Consider the following 19,927-nt stretch of genomic DNA (forward strand, 5'->3'; position numbering starts at 1 on the left):
TGAGGAACTTTATTATGTTGGTTTTCTAGGTGCTGTGTTGAGACCAAACAGTAATATGGGCTTGGAGGGTGGGCTTAAACGTGAGAGTTCAAGTAGAGGGCTATTGAAACATTCGTATAGGGGACAATGGTGGCTTATTGGGGATACCATCTGACGCTGGGTGCACTTTTCAGAGTCTCCTGAGTAACTGGGCATGAGGGGTGAAAAGCAGCGTCCGGTATAATTTCAAGTTTGTCCTAAATAGTTAACAGAACAGGTTTATTTTCAACTGAGAAATAGTAGCAACTTATGGCAGGGCAATCAAGGACGAGCCCTCATCGTTTCAGGAAAGAATTCTACCCTACACATTTTCATTTGGAATTCACTGGCAAATATATGGACTACGTGAGATCATCAGAAGAGTGCAACTCAAGAGAACCTAGGACCAAAGTCAACCAACAGGACAGGCAAAGGAGAATGAGGAAAAGCCAACCAGGACGTCACAAGGCATGTTATTGTAGAAACTAAAGTTTGTCAGGTGTGGTATGGCAGACAAAACTGCCCCCAGTGATACCAGTATCCCAACTGGGGATTGGTTTGTGTCCCACCTGCTCTACTCTGATATAAATCCCTCTTAATGGCCTGCACCCATGTGGGTTTCCTGGAAGAAGCTCCTGGCTCCCACCTGGTCCAGCTTTGGCCCCTGCAGCCATTAGGTGGAGTGAAGAAGTGGATGGAAGATTCTGTCTTTTTCTCTCTCAAGCTTTTTTTATTCCCTTCAAAGGAGGAGACCTGGGTCGATTCACAGGCTCCTTGCTGCTGGTTGGCGCAGCCGCAGCAGTTACGGTCGCTTGGGATGTGAAACCGTGCATGGACGGTATCTGTTTCTCAACTCCTTTCAAATAAAATTTCAACAGGAGCCGCCGCCATGAAGGTTGAATTCTGCAGTTTCAGTGGGTACAAGATCTATCCCGGACACGGGAGACGCTACGCTGGGACCAATGGGAAGGTTTTCCAGTTTCTTAACGCAAAATGCGAGTGTGCGTTTCTTTCCAAGAGGAATCTGCGGCAGATAAATTGGACTGTCCTCTACTGAAGGAAACATAAAAAGGGGCAGTCAGAAGAAATTCAAAAGAAAAGCACTCGTCGTGCAGTCAAATTCCAGAGAGCCATCACTGGTGCATCTCTTGCTGATATCATGGCCAAGAGAAATCAGAAGCCTGAAGTTAGGAAGGCTCAACCAGAACAAGCTATCAGCACTGCCAAGGAGGCCCTAAAGGCTACACGGTTGTCTAAAAAGGCAGCAATGGCTGCTGCTAAGGCTCCTACAAAGGCAGCACCTAAGCAAGATTGCAAAGTCTGTGCAGGTTTCAGCTCCCAGAGTTGGTGGAAAACGTAAATTAGCACATCAGCTTGGAGTATAAAAGAATAAAAAAAGAATATATATAAAAATATATATAAAAAGAATAAAAGAATATTCTTTATATATATAAAGAATATATATAAAAGAATAAAAAAGATCGGAGTATAAAAGAATAAAAAATAAAAGGGGAAGAAAGGGAGTTCTATTTTACAAAGGCTTAGGTTCTGGGAACAGAAAAAGCTTTATCTTAATTCTCTCATTAGCAGTTAGCTGTGCAGCAACAGGAAAGTCTCTTTCTGTTTGTGTCAAGAAAACAAGTAGCATACGGGTTATGGCACTGGGCACGGTGAGGCACCAGGGCACACTGGCAGCACATTTCTGAAATATTTCAGTGATCAACAGGAAGCCACTCTGCTTGGCTATGAGCACTGCCAGGCGACTTTCTGCGCTTTCTTTGACAGTATGCAAATCGGGGGGTGGGGAGAGAGGGAAGCAAAGAGGGACACAAACACACACATAAGCTCTCCTATCTGCAAATTCTGTCCTAAAATGTCCGCAGGGACCAAGGCTGGGCATTCAGTCCGGATGCCCACGTGGGCAGTAGGCACCTGCTTTCTTGGGCCTCTCAGTTCTGGACTGGGGTCTGGGTAAACACCTGCCCTAAGGCCTCAATTCTGATTTAGCAGATACCTTCAACAATAATAAAATGTAAACAGAGATGTCAAATTCAAGTTTTGGACGTCTTGAGTTTACGCTAATTATTGTGATTGAAAATGCATACAGGAAGTACCAAATGTGATCTACGCTGAAACATGCCTCTATAAATTAGTCACTGTCTTAAAACCTATTTATTAAAAAAAAAAAGTCACACTGTAAAATAATTAAAATGTGGTGGGAGGGAAGACAGGGAGTTCGGAATACTCAACGCTCTAAGCTCGGTACCCCAGTGACGTCACTACGCTCTGCCTTATCTCAGCGTACGTCTTGCGTCATTAACCAACGAGGCAGATTCGCGGCCAGCGAACCCTAAGACATGCCCTCGTTCGCCACCTAGTGGCTCCCGGAGTCAAGGCCCCACCACCCGTTGGCTGACATGGTGCGTCCATTTGGAAATGGAACATGCCGTGCGTCCATTTCCAGGCGAGGGGCGCTCCCTCGTGGTGAAAGCGAGGAGGTGCTGGAGGCGGGACCTGCGTAGGCCGAGAAACTGTCCTCGGTCGGGCGCGGCGCTTTGGCAGCCGAGCAGCCGAGCAGCCGGGCGGCAGCGGGATGGAGCCAACTCCCGAGTGTGAGGCGGCGGCCACGGCGGAACCTCAAGTGTCTTCCACGAAGGCACCCAAGGACTACGACAGCAAGTGCGTGTTTTGTCGCATCGCCGCGCAGCAGGACGCGAACACGGAGCTGCTGCACTGCGAGGTGGGCGGCGCTCGCGGCCGGGGCCGACTTGGCTCGGGCCTGGCCGGGTCTGCAGAGCCGTCTGCGGGCCGGGCGAGGCGGACAGGCGCGCGGCCCCCGCTGCTGGGCCTCGCCGGACGAGCCGGGGGCGAGGGGCCCTGGCCACAGCCAGCCCCCGGGGGCCTCTGCGTCGGCCGCACGAATCCCCGCCCCGTACGGGTTTTGATGACTGTCGTGAATACTATTACAAAACAAATCCTGGAACGTGTGAGGAGCTGTCAGACTGGCCCTGTGTGGGTCTGAGGTCCAGGTGTTGCTTCATCAGCCCTGCGGTCTGCTGAAATGTTGGCAGTAGGGACCGGGGACGGTTCAGAGCCCCGGGACTTTGCCCGAGTGCTTTAAAACAGATAAGCTAGTACGTGCTGGATTTTACTGGTTCTATTTTTCTTCCCGAAAGAAACAACTTTTTGGAGTGAATCCGTGACAAAGACGTACTTCTGATGGAAACTGGGTGTGTGCGGGGGAGCTGGGGAGCGACTGGCCCCGAATGAGGGGTGTCTAGGGTTTCTGTCACTGTCCCGCGCACAGGACAGCCTCCCACGACGGGCTTACCCGCCCCAGCGGTACAAGTGCTGGGGTCAGAGCCCTGACGAAGAGTGGGGAGAATGGAGATGGGGACAGGTGGGAGCTGAGCTCTGGCGAGAGTCTGTTGAGAGTGGTGGCATCTGGTCATTAAGATTGGGACCTCGGGCTGTGCCCTGGTGGCCAGGGGTGGGAAGCAGCGACGGAGGAGCCGGCGCTGGTCCTTCTGAGACTGAGCTAGCTGAAGCAAGTGGATGAACTGGGCGCGTAGTCTGGCTCTCCGCGGTGAGATCAGCATCTCCTGTGCAGATGACGGCAACTGAGTTTACAGAGGGAACTGGGCAAGATAGGAATCGCTTGAGGCTGTGGAGTGGGACGTGGAAGGGGGGATGCACAGAGCGCTCAAACACTGCCGTGCCAAAGGCGCGCAAGGGAGGAGGACCTGCAAAGGGAAGAAAAAACAAAACTTGCGCCAAGATGAACGGAGTTGGAGTTGTCTAGAGCTCTAACCCCCAAAGCTGGGTGGGATGACCTTGTACGTGCTTGTGGACAGGCCATGTGAGATCAGGACGGGTTTTGTCCCCAAGGTGATGGCGGTGGACCTTGAGGAGAGCAGTTGCGGTGTGGTGGTGAGCACAGGTGGTTCCGGTGCCTGAGACGGACCCGTGGCCCAAGGAGTGGAACAGCCCATGGAGACAACTCGCCAGGACTCTGGCGTCAGGGGAATGCCCTTCCAAACACTGCAGGGTGTAAGAGATGTGGTGTGATGGAGTCCCGAGGGCAGGAGGCCCTCAGGGGAGGGGCGGAGGCCCTCAGGGGAGGGGAGGAGGCCCTCAGGGGAGGAGGCCCTCAGGGGAGGGGAGGAGGCCCTCAGGGGAGGGGCGCAGGACTCAGGCAGGCAGGGACTGCTGGGGAAGCGGCTGCTCATGGCAGAAGGGCAGTTTCCGTCCTGGCTGCTCCAGCATCCTGCTAGTGTTCCTGCGAGGAGCGGGTGCTGGAGCTTCTGCAGCCCTCTCGGGAGCACTCCTGGCTCCTGGCATTAGCTCCGCTCAGCCTGGGTTGTGGTGGGCACTTGGAGTGAACCAGCAGATGGAAGATCTCCCTGTCTTCTCTTTCTCTGTCACTCTTTCAAATAAATAAATCTAGTTCACGTCCAGCTTTTTCGCTGGAAAGAAGGAAGCTCATGGGCTCACTCGGTGTTTGCACATCCATGTGCCAGTACTAGTGGAGGCTTCGGCAGACGGCAGAAAAGCCCGCTGTGCCACAACCTCTGGCCTCCTGGAGCCTAGATCTAGCAAGCAAGGCAGTAAGGAGAATTGGGCACAGCCTTAAAGGATGCAGAGGAAGGACTGTATAGCTGTTTGGATGTGGAAAGCTAGACAAAACTGCTCCAGAGGCCAGGAGAGGGGCTGGGCAAACAGGGGTGGCGGGGCAGGGAGGAGGGTCAGATGGAGTTCAGGATATTTTCTCTCTCTCTTCTTTTTAAAACGATTTATTGATTGATTGATTTGAAAGGCAGAGTTACAGCGAGAGGGACACAGATTTTCCATCCACTGGTTCTCTCCATAAATTGCTGCAGTGCTCTGCGTGAGACCGGGGCTCTGGAACTTCAGTCTGGTCTCCTTTGTGGGTAGCAAAAGCTCAAGGATTTGATCCCTCGCCTGCCGCCTTCCCAGGCAGGTTAGCAGGGAGCTCGGTCAGAAGCAGAGCAGCAGCACCCACTGGTTTGCACGGGAGGGCTGGGAGTTGTGAGAGGCCGAGACAAGCTGGGCCATAGAACTCAACTGACAGGAACCCACCTGACACATGCAGGGGCTGAAGCTGGGAGGAGGCCGGGCCAGGCTGCAGCACCTGCTGGTGCATGGCACCCATGCGAGAGGCCTACCTGAAGCTTCTGGCATCTGGCTTGTGTCTGGGCCTAGCACTAGCTAGTTGAGAAAGCTCAGGCAGGAGGCAGCAGATTTGTGATTTCTGCCTCCCTCTCTCTGTCTCTTTCCTCAAAGTAAGCAAATATTTTATTTGGTTGGAAGGGAAGGTGACGGCAGCAGCCAGGCTGGGCAAGGCCGAAGCAGGAGCCCTAGCCCTGTCTCCTTGTGGGTGGCATGGGCACAAGCGCATGGGTGATCTTCCATTGTTTAGGTGCATAAGCAGGGAATATACTGGAAATGGAGCAGCCAGGATGTGAACTGGTGCTCATGTGGGATGCTGGTGTAACAGGCCACAGCTTCACCTACTCTGCCACAGCGCTTGCTCCCAGGGATTTTCTTTAAGGGCCGCATAGTGGTGAGACAGACATAAGTCGGGGTCCAGACAAGGCAGATGGTTGTGTTGACCCAGGGTTGGGTCTTGCTGTGTGGGTGTCACTAACATGCAGGGATTCTGTCTTCATTGTAATTCAAGAATTTACAGTAAGAGTGACTTTAGTAATAGGCTGGAATCTGTGCTGAGGGGAGAACGTGGAGTTCAGGAGCTGTCACAGGTGGAGGACTGAGTCTGCTTGTCGTGTGTGGGCGGAGCTGGCCGCTGGGCCCTGATCTGTGGCCCCAGGGGCCTGGCCTTGCCTCTTCATTCAGGCCCCATTTTACTAAATCTAAAATCAGGATTTAGAGGTGTCAAATCTGACTTAAAATTTTGCAGAGTCAAGTATTTGTTAGATTCATAGACACTGCTTTTAAATTAAATTTTCTGCATTCACCATTCTAAGAAACAAAATAGTAGGAAATAGGCATTAATGGTTGTGGAGAGCTTGTCTAAAAATGTTTAACAGGGAGAGGACGGGGTGGTTCAAACTCGTGTCTCAGCTTTCTTCTTGGCTGAAGATGAGAGACACATGTTAAAGATTAATCAGGTTAAAAGTGAATTAGTCACTTTATTTAATTTGTGTGTTTGATGTTTTGATTTGTCCACACAGTGACTGTGTTTACTTTTTTATGCTTAAGAAATGTAATCACTGTATAGGACATGGACAGTGGACCACGTATCTGTGCAAAATGTCATGGGAAAGAGATAACTAGAAGAAGAAGAAGAAAAAAAAAAAAAAGAAACTAAGCAGGTTCCCGGTGAGGGTGGCAATGAGAAGAGCTTGAGGAACAAAATGGGAAATGCGTGCCTGTCAGTGGAAGGTGTCTGAATACCCAAGATGCGCTGCTGTTCTGTCAGGAGGCCGATACATGTGTGGCCTCGTCCTGCAGGCTTCCTCTGTGTTCGACTCCCTGGCTGAGTGTGGTGTGGCGTGGCATGGTGTGGCGTGGCGTGGCGTGCTCCCACTGGCCAGGCCTTCCTGGGGTCTATACTGAGAACAGTGGTTGCACATCATTGGTGAATGTCACCAGGAATGGATAGTCAAAATTCTGTGTTTTAAAGTCACTTGAAATCATTCTTTTCTTTGGGTTGTTACTCTTCTGATATGACATTGCTTCAGTTTGTTTTAATGTTGAGTGATCCTTTTTTCTAAGTTCAAACATGAGTCTATCTATGTACATTTTCATAATTGAATCTGTAAAGCAGAGTATACTTGGTGTCTCTTCCTCCACAAGAAGTTTTGAGAATCATGCTTGGCTTATCCTTTCATTGTGTGTAAATACACTTGGGTATGTCTGTGTTCCTGCTCCTACACAAAAGATGGATTCACCACTCTCCTGTTCCTTGCTAATTTGCTTGGTACTTAGGAATATATCATGGAAGGAATGTAGTTTTTTCTTTTAATTGTGTCTCAATTCAAGTTTGTAGATTTAATAAGTAACAATTTTTGAAGATGCAATTGTCTTCCGGCTAATATTTATCCATCTTTTAGGGACCCACAAGCTGCATCTTGAAATCCATAAATAGGTTTCCTTAAGTACCATACTTTTCTTGTGTTTCAAGCCATGCGATAAGGAAGAAGCACAAGAAGAATTTCAGTAGAATAGATTTTTTATTTTATAAACACTAATGTATTAAACTTGCTACACATTAAAGCAAATGATATATATTTTTATTTGAATTGGATATATGAATTGGATGTTATAACTAGTTGATTTTTCCATTGTGTTAGAGGTGAATTCACTGAACAAGGTCAATTGGTTACCTCAGTATCACAGCCGGTATAGTCCAGGAGACCATTTCTTACCAAATTGAGTTATATTTTATTGTGTGAAATCTGCATTTTTATGACTTAAAGTTGTTGGTGAGGTGGGACGAGTTGCACTTGCTTGCTGTGGCAATAAAGAGTTTCTGTGCCTCAAAAAAAGTATATAGAGAAATGTACTTCATTCCTTTAAATTTTTTTAAAATTTATTTTTATAGGAAAGTCAGACACACAGACAGAGGAGAGGCAGAGAGGAAGATCCTCTCTCCACCGATTCACTCCCCAAGCAGCAGCAATGGCTGGAGCCAAGCCGATCTGAAGCCAGGTGGCTGCATCCTCCCCTGGGTCTCCCGTGTAGGTGCAAGTTCCCAAGGTCCTCGGCTGATCCCGACTGCCTTCCCAGACCACAAGCAGGGAACTGGATGGGAAGTGTGGCCGTCGTGATAGGAATCAGTGCACATTTGGACTCCTGGTGGATGCAGGGAGAGGATTTAGCCTCTAGGCTACAGTGCCAGGCCCAAGGCAGCAGATTTTTAGGAACTTTCCCCCTGTTATCCTTGAGACTGACTTCTTTAATATAAAGTTGCATTCATTCCATTTGGAGGCAGAATTCAACTATGTAGCTCCAGCTAATCCTGATCAAGACATATTCTCTACCAGGAGGAATTTTCCATCTATTTGTTCACTTCCTAAATGGCCACAAAAGCCAGATCTTGGACAGGCCAAACCAGGAGCCAGGAACTTCATCTCAGTCTCCCAAGTGGATCGTAGGAACTCAATATGTGGCCACCATCTGCTGCCTTCGCAGGTGCATTAGTAGGGAGGTGGGTAGGAAGTAGAACAGCTGGGACTCAATCCTGCACTCTGATAATGGGATGCTGGTATTGCAAAGGACAGCTTGACCCACAGCACCATAACACTGGCTTCTGTTTTAACTTTATACTTTTAGTATAATATACTGAATATATCACTTAGAATCAGTTTTTCTTTTGAGATTCAAAACTGAAATGCTCATTCAAGTATTTAAGCACCGCTGTCTTCATTTTCCTGCACATTACTGTATGGAATCATGTAAGCCAGGATATAGATGTCCTTTGTGTAACGGATTGGACATGTGCATAAATTAGAGTTTGAGCATTTCAGAGTTTTAAAAAATGCTAAGTGGTAAAAAAATTAGAAATAATTTATATATAGTTGCTTTAAAGAACTTAAAAAAATATATAAACCCTGAGTCTATAGATGCTAGATTATATCTTATAATGAAAAATAATGCCACTTGGAAGAAAATACATGCAAAAAGGGTACAGTATTGCTGTGATTCTGTGGTCAAACCTTGAAAAGCATGTTGTAAGAGTGGAAAAACATCAGCTTAGATTGAGGATGGAGAAATGAAAAAGTCCTTTGGGATTGCTGGTAATGAAATTTTAATGGAAGTTGTTCACAGTAGTTTTCCTGAAATGATGTATGTAGCTCTGTGGAATGACCGAATATCTCATGAAAGAAGCGAACGCTTGTGTGTACGCAGCTGCCCAATAGGGCCTTGTTTTGAGATCAGAACCATTTCCCTTAGCAGGTTGAGATGGGTGGGATGGGTAATGCTAACATAGCATTAATTATTTTTAATTCACTCACACACGAATGTGTTTCCCTTTAGAACAAGGACCTCGTTTGCTTCAGAGATATCAGGCCAGCAGCGCCTCATCATTATCTTGTGGTGCCAAAGAAGCATCTTGGAAATTGTAAGGAGCTGAAGAAAGATCACGTAGAGTTGGGTAAGATGATGGCAGTATTCTTCATGACTCTGCTTCACGCAGCCTCTGACAGCCTTTGTCACCACTGTCTGGGAGTAATTTGGTCAGTGCTTTAAGGTAGCCTACACAATTGGGAAATTATGGTGGATTTTTATTTATTTTTTTTTCTGAAAAATGTATCACTGTGCTCCTAAATGTGTATTGTGAAATACATAAAATGTGTTCACTTCATATAAACAAAATGGATTAGTAATATAATTCTAATGAATTAGAAATATAATTAGAAATAATTTTTTTAATCTTTAAAAAATTTGAAAAGTTACACAGAGAGAGAGAGAGAGATCTTCAATCTGCTGGTTCACTCCCCAGATGGCCATACTGTCTGAGGGTGGGCAGGGCCGAAGCCAGCAGCCATGTGGGTTCAGGGGCCAGTATATAGGTGTATCTTTCGCTGCTTTGTCAGGTGGGTTAGCAGGGAGCTGGAGTGGATGTGGAGCAGCCAGGACATGAATCCCTGCCCATGTCAGATGCCATTGCTATAGACAGAACCCTAACATTGCTGGCCCACCCCTGGTAGAACTTTTAAAGGTGAACATAAGCCTCTTTATATTTTTATATTTATATACTAAATGTTTGTCTTGTTGCAGTCAATTTTTATGTAATCTGAGTTTAGAGGAATTACCTGCATTTGGAGGAACTCAATAATACTATCAAATCCAGTGACTATAAACATTCCTAGAATTCTCCTAACTGCAGAATTTATACATTTTTTGAGAGTAAATATTCCCCAAGGTAGACCATATTCTCAACAATAAAATGAAACACATTTCAAATGACTGGCACTTATTATGTTCTCTGAAGATGATGTTAAATTAGAAAATAAAATTTTAAATGTTTTAAAATTCATACCTTTCAACTAATTCCTAAATAAATGAAGAAGAAAATATTTTGAGGGGCTAGGATTGTGGCATTAGGTGAAGCCTCCACTTGCCGTGTTAGGATCTCTGGTTCATGTCCTGGCTGCTCCACTTCTGATCCAGCTCCCTGCTAATGGCCTGGGAAACATAGTGGAAGATGGTAAAAGTACTTGGGCTCCTGTCATCCATGTGGGAAAGTGGTGTGAAGCTCCTGGCTTCAGCTGGCCCAGCCTTGGAGATGCTGCTAACTGGGCAGTGAGCCAACTGATCAAGATATCTGTCTCTGCCTTTATTTGTGGCTCTGACTTCCAAATAAATAAATAAATAATAAAAAGGAAAATATTTTGGAATGGTAACAAAAACATAATGTAAAAATGATCTAAAGTAATATGATCAGGGAGATTTATAGCTTTAAGTGCTCTTAAATGGAAAAGGAAGTTTAAACCCTGTGACTTTAGTTTTAAGATACTAGAAAATGTTGAGGAAATTAATGTAAAATACGCACAAAAAAGGTAGAAGTAAGGACTATATAACAATCAAATAGAGAAGATAGATTTTAATTCATTTATTGTTCTGATTTTACGTGTATTTCCAGTTATATTGGTCATGTCTTCTCAATAAATTGGCAATTTTTATTTATTATAAAGCATCCCTCTTTGTCCCTAAAAATACTTTAGTTCTGTGTAACATTAGTTACTCCAAATTTCTTATTGTTCTATTTGTCTCAGGTGTCTTTATTTTGTCTTTATATTCAAATAAATGATATTTATATATAAATTTATAAGGGCAGAAATATATTTTTGCGTTGCTTTATTCATTCTTTCTTAGCATTTTTCTTTGGCTCCGTGGTCCATATTTTGCTAACTGCATAAGTAATTGTTAGACATTCAGCCCTCCAAAACATATTGACATAGTTACATATTCCAGTTGCAATTCTTTGTATTTTGTAGAAAATTAGGGCATATTAACAGTGATTTGGCTTAATTATTAAATTTTCTAAACAAAAGCACTATGACACTCATGTTCAGTATTTCTTTCACTGATATATCTTGAAATGTTTTAAAGTATCTTTCTTTTTTGAAATCCAGCTGGGGAATACAGATGATTTTTTTTTTTTAAGATTAATTTTATTGGAAAGGCAGATTTATAGAGTAGAGGAGAAAGATCATCCATCTGCTGCTTCACTCTCCAAGTGGCCACAATGGTGGGAGCTGAGCTGATCCGAAGCCAGGAGCCAGGAGTCTGCCCTAGGCTTCCCACATGTGTGGAGGGTCCCAAGGCCTTGGGTCATGTGCTGCTTTCCTAGGCCAGAAGCAGGGAGTTGAATGGGAAGTGGAGCAGTTGGGATATGAACTGGCATCCATATGGGATCCCAGTGGCCACAATACCCATAGTTTGATCAATCTGAAGCCAAGATCCAGGAGCTTTTTGTAAGTTTTCCATGGGAGTACAGGGTCTGAAGGCTTGAACTATCCTTCACTGTTTTCCCAGGCCACGTGGAGCAGCTGGGACATGAACTGGCTCCTATAAGGGATGCCAGTGCCGCATGCAGTGGCTTAGCTTACTACACCACAGTGCCAGCCCCACAAATGTATTTTTTTGTATTTCACTTTATCTGTTACTTTTTTTTTTTTTGCTAGTCTTATCTTTTCTTTGGTGGGTACTCTGGGGATATATTAGTCCACATCTTTAATAATCACAGCCTATTTAAAGTTAATCTCATGTAAGTTCATGTAGATTTTCTATGTAAGAAATTTGGTAACACTTTTATAATTGTTTTTGCATATATTAAATATGAATATAATCTGCTACCTGTTAAATTATTTTTTTTAATTTATTTAGTTATTGGAAAGTCAGATATACATGGAGGAGGAGAGACAGAGAGGAAGATCTTCCGTCCGATGATTCACTCCCCAGGTGAGCACAACGGCCGGTACTGCGCAGATCCGAAGCTAGGATCCAGGAATTTCTTCCGGGTATCCCACATGGGTGCAAGGTCCCAAAGCTTTGGGCCGTCCTCAACTGCTTTCCCAGGCCACAAGCAGGGAGCTGGATGGGAAGTGGGGCTGCCAGGATTAGAACCGGTGCCCATATGGGATCCTGGTGCGTTCAAGGCGAAGACTTTAGCCGCTAGGCCACGCCACCGGGCCCTGTTAAATTATTTCTTAAGCACTCATATAATTTCTCACCTACATAGAATCTTGACAATATTTTAAAGAAAAAGATACAATCTTGGGGCCAATATTGTGGCACAGTGGGTTAAGGAACTGCTTGTCACCCTGGCATCTAGTTTGATGAGCTGATTCATGTCCTAGCTGCTGCATTTCTGATCCACCTTCCAGCTAACGGACGGTGGCCCAAGCACTTGAGTCCATCACACCTACAGGACTTGGGAGACCCAGATGGAACAAATTCCTTGTTTTGGCCTGGCCTAGCCCTGGCTGTTGAAAGCATTTGGGAGTGAACCAGCAGATGGAAGATTCATCGCTCCCTCCTTTCTTTCCTTTTTTTCCCTTCCCTCTTCCTCTGTCTCCCTGCCTTTTGAATGAAGAATCCTTGAGTTTGGCCGTGTGCTTTCAGGATGCCAGTTGTTAGAGTGTTCTAATGATGAGGCTTCTTCCCCTTTGCAGGCCAAAAAGCAGTAAGGGAAGAAAGGTGATTAGGTAGCTACACTTTGTAACCAAAGGCATTATGGAAATGTCTGGCTAGTAAAGGCTGGTCTGACTTAAATGACAGGGTATCTCTAATTTAGCCTTTAAGACACATTAACATTTTTTCCCAACTTTTCTTAAAAAAAGTTAGATTGACACAATCTGTTGTTTTGCAACATGGATATCTGTGAGGTGACTAGACTGAGCTGATCAATATGTGCCTTACTTTGATCCCTGTGTGTGTGTGGCGGGGGCAGGAACACTTCAAGTCTGTTCGTGATTTTCCCAGAATACAGCGGATACGTTGTTACTAATAGTCACCATGTTGTACAGTAATCTCTGGAATTTATTCCTTCTTCGTAACTGAAATTTTGCACCCTTCAATCTAAATCTTTGATAACCATTTTGTATTCTCTGCTTCCATGAGTTGAATTTTTAAATACCACATCTGCATATCTATATATTTATACATACGTACACACAAACACTCCATAATTTCTTACCCATTCATGCATTGACAGGCGCTAAAGTTGATTGCATATCTTGGCTAGTAGGAATAGTGCTACAATGAGCATGTTCTTTTCTTGATGTAGACAATTTCTGTTTAATTATTTGGTCTCCATGTGATTCATATCTGACACAGTGTGATGGCTATTTTCTCACTCGGTAGCTATCCAAAGTCAGATTCCGTGTAGTATTTGTGGGGGTTATGTTGCACTCGGGCTTAATGTGAACTTTCATTTCAATTGTTAGTTGAAAGTTATTGATGTACCTTTAAATGTTTACCCATTTGGTAAGACTATTGGCCAGAACTCTACCAATTAACTTAATGTAGTGAATTTTATGTTTTCTCTTGCATAATATTTCTTTCCTTTTCATAGTTGAGAGCATGGTAGCTGTTGGAAAAGCCATTCTTGAAAGGAATAATTTCACGGACTTCACAGATGTGAGGTAGGTATACTTTCAGATAGAAGGCAATGTTTTCTGAAGTGGTATTTCTTCATGGCAAAATGGAAGCAGAGGCAGCACATGGTTTTAAGTGTGGTTTTCCTGAAAGTGAGAAAATAACTCATTGGTAGTATAAATTTAATGAAATGTCTTCCTCTCCTGTTTCACATTTTCCAAAAATCTTCACTTACACATTTAGCATACACATTGATTGAAGCAATGGAGGGGAGGTAGCAAGTCTGCTTTTTCTTTGCTCAATGTATGCATGTCTACAAAGCCATGTAAGTGAATTTTCTTAAATAAATCTGTGTGTGAACTACACACTGTTCTACTTCTAGCATAAAATTAGCTTGACTTCATTGCCTGCCTGCTGAAGTGAACTCTGGCATGGACCAACGTTTGAACAAGGTTATATAATGTTAAATTTGTGAACTGTTTTAATTAATCCAAGTGATAGATTCCTTCTTTAAAAATTTCTAATTTTGCTTTGTGTGACCCAAGCAGTATCAAGGCACCAAGGTAGCTATAGTGAAGATTATGTTGAAAAGTTCTTTTTTGGGGTGGTGATTTATTTATTTGCTAGGCAGAGTCACATAGACCAAGGAGGAGGGAGGGGGAGAGGGAGACAGAAAGAACAAAAGTGAGCAAGAGAAAAAAATCTTCCATCCACTGGCTCACTGTAGGCCAGGCCAAAGCTATTTGGCCTCCAAATGAGTGACAAGAACCCAAATACACATGCCATCTTGCACTATTTCCTGTAGGCCCATTAGCAGGAAACTAGATCAGAAGTGGAGCAAGTAGGACTCCAACCAGTGCTCTGCTGTGGGACGCCAGTGCTGTAAGCTTAACCCACTGCACAACACTGCTGGCCACCCTTTTAACACATACTAACCAGAATTCAAAACAGACCTGAATGCTAATATTGTGTACTGTGATTAAGGCTAGCTGTGTTGCTTTGTCATTTAACGTCCAAGGTAATGCCTGCCATGCCTACTCGCACACTCAAATGAGAGCTTGACTTCATGTGTGTGAAAATCTTGTGAAATTGTGAAGTGTCATCCACATGTGATGACAGGGAATTGAAGGAATCTAAGAATCTTTGCCCGAAGCTGCACACTCGCTTCACAATCATAGGAATACTTGTTAGCATGAGCACTCATCATGGAGTCAAGAGTTTTATTCCAAGTTTTACTACTCTGTGACCAGTGAAAGTCTTAAATTTCGGACCTTGGCTTTTCATCTTTAAAATGAATTAACCACTGAGCTCATTCTGGCAACTAGTCTCTTCATCCGGGAACTGGAGGCAGGATGTACTGCGAGGCTGACTCTGCAGTGTTGGTCTCAGAGGGCTGCTGTAGGATAGCACCTCCCCTTACCTTCTTCGCACACTCCCACTCACTCCTAGCTTGAGCAGATATTTATAGGCTTTGGTTGTTGATACAGACATGCTTGGCCTCAGTCAGCCCAACTAGACTTCCAACCATGTATTTTAGATGATATCGGGCGTGTTCAGGGTAGTATGGCCGTAGATGCAACCATGTATTTCAACATAACAGGAACTGAGTGCATACTCTAAAGTGAAACATGGGTGCTAATCTGCCCACCTAGGGTTGCCTCTTTTGGATGCCTCAAGTATTTGTGTGCTTTAATCTGGACAGTAATTTTAAATTACTTTAGCATTTGTATGCCAATCATCTTTTATTTTTCTGTTTTAGGATGGGATTCCATATGCCACCATTCTGTTCCATTTCTCACTTGCACCTCCATGTTCTGGCACCGGTCAGTCAGTTTGGCTTCTTATCAAAGCTGGTTTATAGAGTTAATTCCTATTGGTTTATTACAGTAAGTATTCATTTTATACCTGGTATATAAACACATTAAAACATTTGTCCATTTTATTTTTATTTTCTGGGCATTTAGAGCTCTCAGAGTTGAAAATCATGAATAAGTAAAATTCTAAGATTTCTTAATGATTCCACCTGGGAATTTGAACTCCTCTTCAATGTGGGACTGATCAATGTACATTTTGAGACACTGAAAAAGGTCAACAATAACATATAGAAGAAATTCTAAAGTCGCTTATATATCATGTTTCAGATTATAATGGATGATTGAGAAAGAGTCTCTGAAATGATGTAACTCAGCAACTTCAGTTTACTTTATAAAATAAAACTTGCTACAGAGATTAAGATTCATATCAAAATTATGTGGAAAATATAGAATTTCCACATAACTCTGACCCCACAAAACACCTTTTTTGCACTGTCACATCCTGCACAGTGGAACAGTTGTTATAGTAACTCCACCTGGATACATTGTTACTACTCACAGCTCACAGTCCACTGTGAGTGTTACACAGCTATGGTGTGACCTGTACAACAGCCTGTACCTCCTGTTACAGTAGCATGCAGTTTCTCTGTCCAGAAAACCCTCTGAGCTCATCCTGTCATGCCTCCCTTCCCTCTACCACCTGGGAACCACTGATCTTTCTGACGTCTCCAAAGTTCTGCTTTTTACACAATGTTATATAGTTGGACTTGCACAGTAAATATTTCAGATTGGCTTTTTTTCCCCCATTTACTGCTATGAAGATAAATCTTCTATATACCGATGTTACTTTTAAAAACTCTTAGTATTTGTTTCTTATTGAAAAAGTTTAATGAAAATACCAAGTAGGTAACATTCTGCTTATTTTATACAATATACCTGTACTATTGTTTATAAAACTAGTATATTCAGATTTTTTGTAAGATAATTTCAGGAAAATAATAACTATCTTTGGTGGCTTATTATTATAAAATTCTAGGAAAACTATTTAATACAGGCTATTTTATCTAGAGCTATTAATTTTTTCATTGCAGGCTGATTCTTTGATTGAAAAGTTAAGAACATAACAAGTTCCACAGTGAAGATGTTCTAACTCTTGGCTCAGTATGAACTAATATTCTGGCTGCGGAAGACTAATTGCAATTGTAAGGTTTGTCGGGTTTTATGAGTGGCACTGAGTCACCGTAAATCTTGACTGATTATGTTTCTTGATATCTGTGACACAGTTATATGACTACTTGGTCGCTGACTTCTTTGTTGTAATGTTGACTAAGGATTTTATGTGTTACATGCTACAGTTAAACTCCAATTTGAAGCAGGTTCATTTAAGCAAAAATTGTTTTTTAAATTGTTCAAATATTTTTCATTTCTTATGAGTCAGCTGCAGTGGGTGATTTATTTCTAACAAAAACTTATAATTTATTGGAATTTTATTACTATGAAAGATAGAAATTGGTAATTTCTTGACAAATTTTCAAAATAAAGAATTTAATTCTACATAAGATTCTCTGATTGTACTGATGAAAACTGTTATCTGAGCCACTTTTTACTCATGCTTCAGGTGCGTTTACTTCCTAAAACTTACTATCTTTGATAAACTAGTTCTGAAAGCTATCTGATGCATATTCAGCAGTCCTGCCTTACTTATGGGGTATACATTCAAGATTACCAGTGGAAGACCTGGAACTGGAACTGGAAAGCTGTGAATCACTGAAGCTGCACATATATATGATAAAGTCTAATTTGTTCTCAGAAAGAAATGACCAATAGTTAATAATAAAGCAGAATAATTATAATGATACAATGTGGAAATATTGTGGTTTGCCTTTGGGGCTGTTATCGAGTAAGACAAAGGCAACTGGAACATTAGTGCTGTGACAGGTGACAGCTGATCTGTTAAATGAGATTGTGTGATGAATAAACAGGTAGCACATACAGTGTGGATACACTGCACAGAGCCTTCCAGGCAGAGTGTCAGGGGGTGGCCGAAGATTTAATTGTGTTGCTTAGCTCAGCACACAATTTTAAGGTTATGAATTGTTTATTTCTGGAATTTCTTATGTGATATTTTTGGATCTTCGATGACTGGGGCAAATGAAACCATGACTAAATGGGAACTTAAGTTATACAATTTCTAACAGAAATCTGCAATCAATCTGGCAAAAAGAATTCAGTGTAATGGAGTTTTACTTGTAAGAACATAATAAAGGAGAAAGAAATATGAAGTTATTCTATTATTGTGTTAAAGCTGGAAAAATTGTGTTAAAGCTGTTGCTTATCGGAATTTTTTTGGTAACAAAATAAAATTGGAATAAAAATAGCTAGCTTTTTATTCTAATTTATCATGAAAAATAACAGATTTGGAAGTAGATATATGTGCTTGATGAGACATTTTATTTTAATGACATGATGTTAATGTTGATATTTCATGAGGCATGCTTGATTTGTCTTTTGGTGCCAATCTACAGTTACAGCAGTTAATGGAAATGCAGAGCAGGTCCTACATTGTGCTAGTGAACATAAATGAAAATAGGATCGAAAGCATTGCCAGAAAAAGGTTAAGACTGCTCATTGTATTTAACTTTCTATTAAAAATCACTTTATGTGAGATGAAATACATTTAATGCTTGGTAATAATATCTGACATCTATATTATTTAGTTGGTTGACTGAATTAATTATTCATCAAATACTAATTGAGCATTTAACATGTACCTGATACCAAAATCAGAAAATAAAGTCATGAGAAGGACCATCTACTTTTAACTGCTGATAAAGGGGACAAAAATCAGTGGGTTAAGTTTAGATTGCTAAGGGCTGTAATGTCACTAAAGTGGAAAGTAAATGTGAGCATTCAAGACCCAACTCAGTGGTGTGTGCAGGGTCAGTGCAGGCTGAGAAGCCCACGTGACGTTGCCCTGGGTGCCTCGAGCTCGGCTTCCACTGTTATTTACTTTGCGGTTGACATGGATGTCCCAATTTGAGTTTGTTCATCGGAGGTTGAGAGGAAATCAGAGATAGTGATACAGAGTATCAAAGTTAGATTTATAGGTTTTTCGGTAAGCTTTATGAAATAGTTCACTGAGCACCAACAAAAACTTACAAATTTCTAGAAATCACTTAAAATATGACCAGCTTCAGAAAAGCAAATTTCAACATAGGCAGTATCTGTGTGTTTTACTGTATGAACTTGTTATAATTAATTATATATCACAATGTAATTATAATAACAAGCTGTTTAAGGAATCTCTTAAAAATGGATCAACTGATTGATTAAAATATATTGGCTTATATCTTCTCACGAGAGCAGTTCTTCTTGGTTGTAAAGTCCTGGGAAACTTACATAATTAGTAGAGGTCTGTCTTCTCATATGAAGACTCCTAACCAAATTACTACAATTAAAAATCACTTAGTCTCTTCAGTAATCCAAGTGTTTGGTTATTCCCTCACTGTCTATAACATTAATCCAAACTTATTCAAAACCTGTCTTAGAAAAGTTTCATGGAGTACTGAGGGCACTATTTATGCATGTTGTGATATTAGTTATGGAACTGTAAGAAAATTATAATGAATTATTTCAGAGAGTATGTACTGACCTAGAAGAAATCTAAATAAAGATGGAAAAAATACTGTGTCAAGTATTGCCTCTCTTGATTCTTTTTTTTTTTTTCAGTTATTTATTTTCATTTTATTGGAAAGGTAGAAAGAGAAAGATCTTCCATTTACTGGTTCATTCCCCAAATGCCTGAAGCTGTCGAGGCTGGGCCATGCTAGAGCCACAAGCCAGAATCTCAGTTTGGGTCTCGCACAGATTTGGGAGTTCTCAACTATCTGAATGATCACTTCTGCTTCCCAGGATGACATTAGCAGGAAGCTGGCATTGTGGAACTGGAAGCAGCTGGATGTGAAGCCAGGCACTCTGTTATGGAACTGGGTGTCTCAAGTGGCATCTTCGTCACTGTACCCACTTCCTGTCCTGCTAGTCTCTTCAGACAATACTAAGAACGGATGAAAATGAAGAGTGCATGATAAATTGTTTACCATATGTATGAAAGGTGCACTGTTTGAGAGGTAGATGTGTCGTCCTTGTATTAAAAAAACCCTGTTTTGATTATGTTAACACTCATAAATGTAGATTTTCATGTCAAAAGTCATCAACAAAGTTGATTCCTACAACTCGCATTATTTTCTTAGCATGTACTCAGAACAAGTACACAGTCACTAAAATGAAGCTGATACATGTTAATTTAACTGCCTGTGAGTCAGTTTTTCTAAGAATACAAATAAATAACAAGGACTTGATCCATTTATATCTACTTAATGAAAATGTCCAATTTTACCAACAAAGACAAGCAAGCCCTCACCAGATGATTATTTAAGGTCGCAGAGATGGATCCATAATCATGCAATAATTAAACCAATACCTAAACCAAATATAATTAACATAAA

At 42.3% G+C, this 19,927-nt stretch overlaps 1 protein-coding gene and 1 pseudogene across 1 annotated transcript; both read left to right on the plus strand.

The window, feature by feature from the left end:
- Positions 1-901: 901 nt before the first annotated feature.
- On the plus strand, positions 902-1,403 carry LOC121146252 (annotated as a pseudogene).
- A 1,146-nt stretch (positions 1,404-2,549) lies between these two features.
- HINT3 (histidine triad nucleotide binding protein 3) lies at positions 2,550-19,107 on the plus strand. The gene is made up of 5 exons (XM_040965332.1): positions 2,550-2,758; positions 9,040-9,157; positions 13,586-13,655; positions 15,368-15,494; positions 16,514-19,107. Exons 1-5 carry the CDS (start codon positions 2,612-2,614, stop codon positions 16,544-16,546), a joined length of 495 nt encoding a protein of 164 aa, XP_040821266.1. The 5' UTR covers positions 2,550-2,611; the 3' UTR covers positions 16,547-19,107.
- Positions 19,108-19,927: the final 820 nt, after the last annotated feature.

The sequence above is a fragment of the Ochotona curzoniae genome, unplaced genomic scaffold (genome assembly GCF_017591425.1).
Source record: "Ochotona curzoniae isolate NIBS_2020 unplaced genomic scaffold, NIBS_Ocur_1.0 scaffold_3890, whole genome shotgun sequence".
NCBI lineage: Eukaryota > Metazoa > Chordata > Mammalia > Lagomorpha > Ochotonidae > Ochotona > Ochotona curzoniae.